The following is a 9,392-nucleotide window of genomic DNA, read 5'->3' on the forward strand; positions in this document are numbered from 1 at the left end:
ATGCATGTTTTTGCTTTTTTATAAATTTTCGCAAATTAACACGAGGGTCAACCTCGTGTTAATTTGCACTTCCAATTTCAAAAATCGCAATTTTTAAAAAAATGATGCATTGCAATTAAGGAATCGCACAAATGCGATTCCTTAATTGCATTTGCATTTTTAAGAAATGCAAAAAATAGCGAAATATGGCACTCTGTTTGATGCATCCCAAAAACGTATTTAGGAAGTGCAAACGGCCGAATTTACTGATTCACACCGTTTGCACTTCCTAAATAGGTTGATGCATGTGGGGGTATATTCCATCCTGGCCTCTTTGTTCCTGCTCTAACTTTTATCTAGTTGTTCCAAAACTCAAAAAATCCAATTGGGGAGGCAGGAGCTTTGTCATTTATATATTTAAGCTGTGGCACCACACAACCTGAAACTTCAGCAGACTTTGCCCATGCCCTCCAGAACTTCTCTGTCTCGATGAACAAAAGTACCAACAGAGTTGCTGCAGTTAAACTAACAAAAATCAACAAAACCTTGAAGCAAGCCAGCTGGTACACCCCGGAACTCAGAACCACCAAGCACAACTGCTGCTGACTCGAGAAGAGCTGGGATTCCACCAACGACCCATCAGACACAGCCGCCCACAAAGCAGCCATCAACAACTACCACCTGTGCATAAAGGAAGCAGAGAGAGCAGCAATCATCACCAGCATCAACACTGCAGCCAACCCACATGCAGGAACTCTTCAAAATCATCAAAGAATACTCCAACCCAACAACCACAGAAAACATCATCCACCCCTCCCATGAACTCTGCAACTCTCTCTCAGATTACTTTAACGACAAGATTGCCAACATCTACAAAGACCTCAACCCTCAACCCACCATTTTCAGGCTAGACAACCTCGGACAACCAGTGAACACAAGTCAAATTATATCTACCTGGTCTCTGCTCACCACACAGAACGTCTCAGCCATCATGACATCCATTCGGTCCTGGGCGTACAACGACAATGCCTCCACTCCCCACTTTCTCATCAACATCTGCGCCAACCAAATTAGCCCAGAACTCGCCAGCATCCGTAACAACTCCATGTACACACAAACCTTTACAGACTTATAGAAACACACAGCAGTCATACAAATCGTAAAGAAGCCCTCTGCTGACCCCGTGACCTAAACAATCATGCCCAATCTCCCTGCTCTGCTTCCGAGCCCAGGTTATCAAGAAAGCCATCAACCAACACCTCACAAACATCTCAACCAAAAGCACCTCTTCAACACCCCAAAATCAGGCAAACAGCAACACTGAGACTGCATTCATCACTTCTAAAGACAACATCAAAACTCTCCTCCATTGTAGAGAAACTGGCCCTGATCCTCCTTGACCTCTCTGCTATATATGACATCATGACATAACACCCACACTGACAGACTCTACAACATTAGCATACCGCAGTACACCCTCAAGTGGATCACTGCCTTCCTTTTAGGATACACTCTGAGCCTCCAAATGCCCCCTTCACCTCCGCACCTCAGAACATAATTGCAGCATACCCCCAAGGCTCATCCCAGAGCCCCACACTGTTCAACACCTACATGACCCAGCTCGCAGACGTCATCAGATCCCATGACTCAACATAATCTCCTGCACTGAGAACCCTCAACTAATCCTCTCACTCACTGTGGACCACTCCAATGCCAAACCCAAATTCTGCATCGCCATGACCAATGTAGAAAATGGATGAGAGACAGCTACCTCAACCTCAACTCTGACAAAACAGAAGTTCTGATTTTTGGAAGAAACACCTCTGTATGGACCACCACTGGTGGATGGCAGAACTCTCACCAACTCCCACACCAAGAGACCATGCACGCAACCTCGGCATCATCCTCGACAGCCAACTTACCATTAAACGACAAGTCAACGCAGTCACCTCCTCCTGCTCCAACACACTGTGCATGCTCCACAGACTCTTTAGATGGATCCCCATCAAAACCATAAAGACCATCACAAAAGCCCTCATCATCACAAGCTGCCTCCACTATGGAATAACTCTCTTTGCTGGAATCTCCACTCAACTCCTCAAAAGACTTCAGACCATAGAGAACACTGTAGACCCACTTATCCTGTACCTCTCCGAACGGACTTGCATCATCCCTCACCTCAAAAACCTTTACTGACTCTCCATCTAGAATTGATGCCAGATGAAGATCCTTACACACGCATACAGAGCTCTCCACAATCATGGACCATCAAACATTAACCATCAACTGAGCATACTCCTGCCCATGAGACAACTATGCTCTGCCTTTCTTGCCCTATCACATACACCCTGCACCGTTCACAACCACAGTGGGGGCCGCCAAGTCTTGGAACAACCTGCCCCTCCACCTCTCAACATCCCCTCCTTGGTGGACTCCAGAACAAAAATGAAGACCTGGCATTTCACAGTGACACAGCACCCTCGTTGCCCAGATACTCATAGGAGTGGCAGTGCTGTGCTTTACAATGCTGTTTTGTTTGTTGTTTGTCCCAGGCAGCCATTGCAGCATGAAGGCAGTGTTCTACTGCCACGTTGACTTGGCATGTAAACCCCCTTGCCAAGCCTTAAATGTCCCCTTTATTACATACAAGTCACCCCTAAGGTGGACCCTAGGTAGCCCATAGGGCAGGGTGCTGTGTAAGTAAAAGGTAGGACCTGTACTTTAAGTTCTACTTGTCTTGGTAGTGGAAAAACTCTCAAATACATATTTCACTACTTTGATGCCTACCCCCTCATAGAATGACATTAGGCATTCCTATTTACAATCAATCATCTGAAATTCCTAATTGAGTCGGAGTATAACTGTCATGGTTGCACATATATACATGTAATGATAAACCCTCTTTTATGGCAAAGTTGGAATTATTTATACTTTTAGAAAGATGGAATTTTCCTGCTCCTAGTAAATGTGTGCCTGAGCCCTGTCTCTGATACACAGCTGGACTTTGTGTATTCCACCTAGCTAGCCACTCACAATAGGTGCCTATGTGTGAGTTTATAGGCTATCCTGAGAGAATTGGAGGAATGAGCTAGGTACAGCCTTACAATTAGACCTGAATAGGCTGTGGCCTGTCCCCACACAAAGGGCTACATACTCCCCTGTAGTGATTCTGGAGCCAGTGCAGGAAGGGATAACCTCTCTGTACTTCAAAGACCCTTCTTTGAAGTTTCCCTCACTTCATGGGCACCACTGGGCATAACAATTCGACCTCAGACCCAACCACTTCAGTACACTTCTGGATCTGTGGATACTCTGCCATGAAGAAGGACTGCTTTTCTGCTTAAGGACTGCCATTCTGCTGGATTGCTGCTCTTAATGAACTGCTTTTCTCCTGTTCTGAGGTGCTGCCTGCTGCCCTCCTGGTATGGGTGAGAGGGACTGGATCAGCATCACTTGGCCTCCGGAACCTAGAGTGACTCTAAGGGCTAATTGACTGGCCTAATGATCTGAATAAACTGGGACATAAAAGACTTCCAACTATCCTGCTTCTGCACCTGGACTCTGTCACCTGTGAGTCTACCCTGCCAAGTGATGCCACACCAGTCCTGTATCCATGGAAGTAGACCTAAAGGTTTTACTCATCAGACTCAACCAATCATCGTGTGGAGACAGAACAGGCCCATTGGCATCACTGCGTGGGTCAGCCCGACTCATAATCAATTGTGAGCAGATTTGAACTGATGTATTGCCCCTTGTTGCGTGGTTCAGAACCAGCGCATTACTGCTTTTGAGTGTCTCAGAGACAATCTCTGCCTTCAGGACCATCACTGCATGACGCTCGTCTATGAAAAGTCCTTGCATCACCATCAACAATAACTTCAACATTGAAGCTGAAACTCAACAGCACAGCAACCCACTCATGGGAGCTGACACATCATTGATGTTGATTAATTATAATGGGGTGACCCATTGGTTATGTCGGAATTCAAGACAATTTCTTTGTTATGTTAAACTCTAATAGATACTTCTAGTGCATTTCACATTATTAATCATGGAAATACTGTATAAGACATTTTTAAAGGGAAGGAAGAAGACACACCACGTAAAATGCTTGAACCCGCCTTAAGTTTAAGCGGAACCGCTATGTTTGAAAAAAATATGGTACATTGCCAGTTTTGTAATTTTACGTGAAAATCATTGAACCCGATTTGATGTGATTCTTGACGGTTAAGTTCGAGAAATGTAGCCAGGCCAACATTCCACAACATGGGTTGCATCCAGTACTAGGCCTTACAGTTTGCCTTAAAACTCATGGAGTTACATGCTGCATATCACGTCAGCCACGCACCCGGTCCGGTTAAAACAGGACGGCGTGCGCGGCCCCTTGTAATCTTTTTTCCGAACGGAGACCGATACAGATGCTTGCTGTTCTTCTCCCAAGTAAGTTCTATTCCGCATAGCGCAGGAATGTAGCATAATCTTCCTATATTTAGTTACCATTGCCACAGAGGGTTTTACGGATAGTCTGTCACCATAATTATTTATTTTTTAGAGCCATAACAGCTTGAGTCGTGTTGCGAGTATCACCGCTGTGAGTGTCGGTGATATTTCAAAGCCACAATCGATATAATTAATTTAGTTTTCGGTCGAATTTTGAAAGATTATATCATGGCCTTAGCGATACTCGGTGTTCGAGTGCCACTGTGTGGCTACGTTGATTCCCTTGTAGTACCCCGCCTTCCTTGCACTGGTCACGTTAACAATTTCCCTAATCGCGGGACACACCTTATAGCAGGCCGGCTATTTCATTACATAAGTTAATTTTCAGAATCCGAAGCAGGGGATTCCAAGCTACGTCTTAAAATGAACTTGGAAAATTTGGCTTGTTCACTTTTGCCTTCCCACCCCTGGAGCTCTAAGCCAGCATCCTCCCTCAACCATGTGTTTTTTTACATTAGCATCAAGTAGTGAGCCTTGTCCCCTGGGACCTGTACTGACAGAGGGTCTCCAATATTTTCACAGGTGATCGCTATCGCAGCACTTTTTCCCTGATTTATCTACCAGCTGGTGAATAACTCTGCATTTATTGCCAAGGTACGTACAGGTATGAACCTCCAGCACTTATGTTCAACCCTTACAATCGTGGTACTGAATATCCATATGACCTACAGATACACCTCTTGAGAAATACCAACAAGGGTGTCGGCTGAAACCCCGCCCCCAGAGGCTACGGAAGAAGCATCCATACCTTCAAAATTACCCGGTGAGCAGGCCATGTTGGGCTTTGACTCACTATTCATTGCACAGTACACACACCCTGTACTAAAGACACCCCTTATTCATTTGCAGGTTGTCCTACCTTTTTGTCCTGATGAAAACCCGATATGGTTGCTAATAAGTCTGCACCATCTACTGGGGTCGAAACGTCGACGTTACACGATAAGTCCGTCCATACTGCATCTCAGCAGATACAATGAATAAGCGTGTTGCTTGAAATTACTGATGTCAAAAGATGGACTGATGTTATTCTATGTGTCTATATGTTATTGTGTCACTGCATAGTCACATAATCACTTATCACTATCACTCACCTTAGCACTTCACCCTAACTGTAATTTCAGTTATTATTGTTTTTGGACAGCCAATCTTTTAACTTGGATAAACTCGTGCAAATTTACAAAAAATAAGAATACCCTTGCAAAAATCATATTTGTGGTGTGTGTTCTTCCTTCCCTTTACAAATGCTGTATACAGTATTTCCATGATTAATAATGTGAAATGCACTAGAAGTATCTATTAGAGTTTAACATAACAAAGAAATTGTCTTGAATTCCGACAAAACCAATGTTTTTGTTTGAAACATCATTGATGTTGAGCAACCAGGGCCCGAATATCACTGCTGCCGTGTGAATAGACATTGGCCCATCCACTTTTGCACTCAGCAGCCTCCCCGTCGAAGAGACCTTTGAAGTTGAAGCAACCTAGACTAAGGTACATTTGCTGACTGGACCTAATCTGGTCCACATAGCCGGCCCATGTTTCATCGTGATCAGCCTGAACATTTGACTTTGTCCTGGTCCAGTACTCACATATGCCCCTTGCTGGCGCTTAGTGCTTTTTGGTGCTATGTTCAGTTTATTCTTTGAAAATTCATATCTCTGGTTTACTCATTAGATTCTTGTTGTTTTAGAGTTAAATAGATTATTAAAATATAATCTATTTTTCTAACTTGGTTTAGGATTCTTCATGTGTTGTGTGCACTTTATTTCGGTTTGTGTGTTGCATAAATACTTTACACATTGCCTCCAAGTTATGCCTGACTACTTGTGTGCCAAGCTACCCAGGGTTAAGCACAGGGTAATTTAGTGAGTTTTAGTGGTTCACCCTCCAAGGGAGTGTGGTTGTTACCTGACCAGGGTTCACACCCCAGACAATCAGCAATGCCATTTCTCCCAAGTGCATTTTTAAGTAACCAAAAATGGAAAACAACTTATGTGATGATCCATTTAATTCATAGGGGCATTCCACCTTGATTTAGTTTGTATATTATCCATTCCAACTGTGCCAGAAATCTGATTAAATTGGGATGTGTACATAAGACAACATAATGCAAGGTGAGATACCTTTGTACTGCAGAGAGGTCTGATAAGTGACCGTGGGAGTTTATTGTTTCAGCACTTTAAAGAAGGATTATGACACCTTGGACATTAAAGCATGTGCTCTATAAGATACTGAAAAAGCTACATTATATTTTACAGATGTGACATCATACAGTTGAGGAAGAGGGAAGGGGCATCAAGGGATTGGTTGTTTAGGGTAGTGATCACTGGCCTGCTAGCCTGTCCTCTTTAAAACACCCTGATGAACCTACTATTCTAAAGTTAAACCATTAAAAGGACAGACAAATATAAACAAATCCCTGGTTTCCCTGAGGAGGAAATCCCAGAATAGCTGTTTTATCTTTCACATGAATTACACCATCCTAAAACTGGTGGATTCTGTCTCCTGAGCTAACTCCATGGCAGTGTGGAGTTTTGGTCTGCTGTGGAATCCAAAACATGGTGTCTTGTCTACTCACAAGGTCTGGATTGAGAAAGTTTCCGCCCCTTGGAAGGAGTGGCAATTACCTGCCATACTATTAGAGCTTTGTAGACTTCCAGGGAAGGACAGATGGAAGGGGCGAGCATCATCTGTCTAACACACAGCTGGAAAAATTCACCTTTACTCAGGCAGAACTTTTCACTACAGCCATATTTGATTTTCCGTGACTTTGAATTCAATATGTATGAGATTGATGTTGGCTCTGCAAATGCCGACGCCTGGGTCAACCGGCTTGATTGTTTGTACTTCTGGAAATGATTCGCAGTTGGACTTTAAACTATTTGATTGATTCAGGCTCTAGCACTTTTTTGAAACTTGTATTCACAAGTCTACTATGCTCGGGCCTTAGATCTTGTTAAATCTCTCTAGGGGAATATTTTCTAGGATACTAGCCTTTTGTTGTTGATTATCATTGGATGGTTCTTTTACCATTATTTCTTTTAGGATTTTTAATCACTCCAAGTCACAGTTTTGCTCATTTGCCTTATATCATTTATCTTGTATATGTAGTTTGATTTTGAAATGTACTTACTTCATTTATTTGCTTATAATGCTATTTGGTTCATTTTCTTGCACATCATAATTTACACTTGTAAAGATTTGTCAAATTGCCAAAGGAAAGCAAATGCAAAGATTTGGGAAAATGGGTTGGGAGTGTGGGTCTTTCTGTCTGGGTAAAATGGAAGCTCAGTTAAACCTCACATCAATTCAGCGAATTTACCCCACAATAGCATGACAGTCAGATTCCGAAAAACCATATGGCATATAATCAAGAAAGGGCGTTACATTATCGCCGCTTTTATCGGCAGGAAACTGCCGATAAAGCGGCGATAATGGGCTTGATAATATGCTCTATGAATTCCAATTGAAGCCCATGTTAGATGTGAATTACAATTTTTTATTCATTTTGTAGAACTATAGTGCAAGAGTTGTGATTCTGACTAGGAAACCTTCATCTCTGAATCAGTTGAAAGTAAATTCAAAGTTCTCTTGTGTTAATTTTCCTTTTTCTTCATTTAAAGCCAGTCTTCTCGACTTGACAAATGGAACCATCAAATCGGACCTCACATGATAAATTCTTAATTGTTGGATTCTCCGATTTTCCAGAGATACATGTTCCAATGTTTGTTGCTTTTATACTAGTTTACCTGACAACATTGACTGGAAACCTTCTTATCATGGTAATAATATATTCAAACCCCTGTTTGCACACCCCAATGTATTTCTTCCTTACACATTTGTCCTTTATTGACATCTGTTGTACCTCTCTTATATTCCCAAAAATGTTGGTCAAATTCTTCTTGGAGGACAATTACATTTCTCTAAATCAATGTCTGCTTCAAATATATTTATTTGGCTCTATGATCTCCACAGAATTTCTTCTGCTCTCGGTCATGGCTTATGATCGCTATGTGGCCATCTGCCATCCCTTACGTTATACAGCGATCATGAATGAGACTGTTTGCATTCGTTTGTCCATTGCATGCTGGGCTGTTAGCCTCCTGGATCCAATACCACACATGGTATTAATATCCCAGCTCTCTTTCTGTGGATCACATACAATCAATCACTTCTTTTGTGATGTTACTGCACTAATGAAGCTTTCTTGCAGCAGCACTAGTACTATAGATGCACTTACCTACATAATTGGTGCTGTTGTGTTCATAATGTCATTCATTTTAATCATTTCATCTTACATCAAGATCATCTTGGTCATTCTGCAAATTCCGTCGGTTGTGGGGCGACAGAAGGCCTTTTCTACATGCTCCTCCCACATTACTGTAGTCATTTTATTCAGTGGAACCTTGTCTTCTACCTATATGCGGCCAACATCTGCATCTTCAACAAAAGAAATCAAAATGTTGTCACTGCTCTATATTGTTGTTATTCCACTATGTAACCCTGTAATTTACAGTCTGAACAACACAGAATTTAAAAATGCTCTACGAAAGAAAAAGAATATTGCATAGGAAAACATATTAGGTAAAAGGAAAAAAAAAGATATATTGTGGTTTTCATTTGAAATTGTGTCCATTGACTTGGGGTTGTTAAATCCTTAAAAAGCAAGTTCTCAAGAAAAAGAGGGGATGCAGTTTTTTAAATGTATACTTGTGTATTAATGATTTTGGGATGGTTGCTACTAACAATGCAATAACGCTCTGAAAATTGGAAACTGGGATATGTGTTTGTTGACCTTCCTAGAATATGTTCTATTTATTTAATGCAACTGCTTCTTTGCAATTCTTTCATTTGTTTTCTTTTCCGGCCACTTCAACTCTAAAGACATTAAGGGCCCAATTACAGGTTTTGGT

The 9,392-nt window shown here is 42.0% G+C and overlaps 1 protein-coding gene across 1 annotated transcript; it reads left to right on the top strand.

Annotated features, from left to right (window-relative positions):
• The first annotated feature begins 8,123 nt into the window (after window positions 1-8,123).
• On the top strand, window positions 8,124-9,050 carry LOC144769808 (olfactory receptor 5AN6-like). The gene has a single exon (XM_078653995.1). The coding sequence runs from the start codon at window positions 8,124-8,126 to the stop codon at window positions 9,048-9,050; it is 927 nt and encodes a 308-aa protein (XP_078510121.1).
• Window positions 9,051-9,392: the final 342 nt, after the last annotated feature.

This window comes from Lissotriton helveticus, chromosome 7, assembly GCF_964261635.1.
Source record: "Lissotriton helveticus chromosome 7, aLisHel1.1, whole genome shotgun sequence".
NCBI classification, from domain to species: domain Eukaryota; kingdom Metazoa; phylum Chordata; class Amphibia; order Caudata; family Salamandridae; genus Lissotriton; species Lissotriton helveticus.

Coding starts and splice junctions, on each gene's coding strand:
- LOC144769808 (XM_078653995.1), top strand. CDS start 8,124: ATGGAACCATCAAATCGGACCTCACATGATAAATTCTTAATTGTTGGA.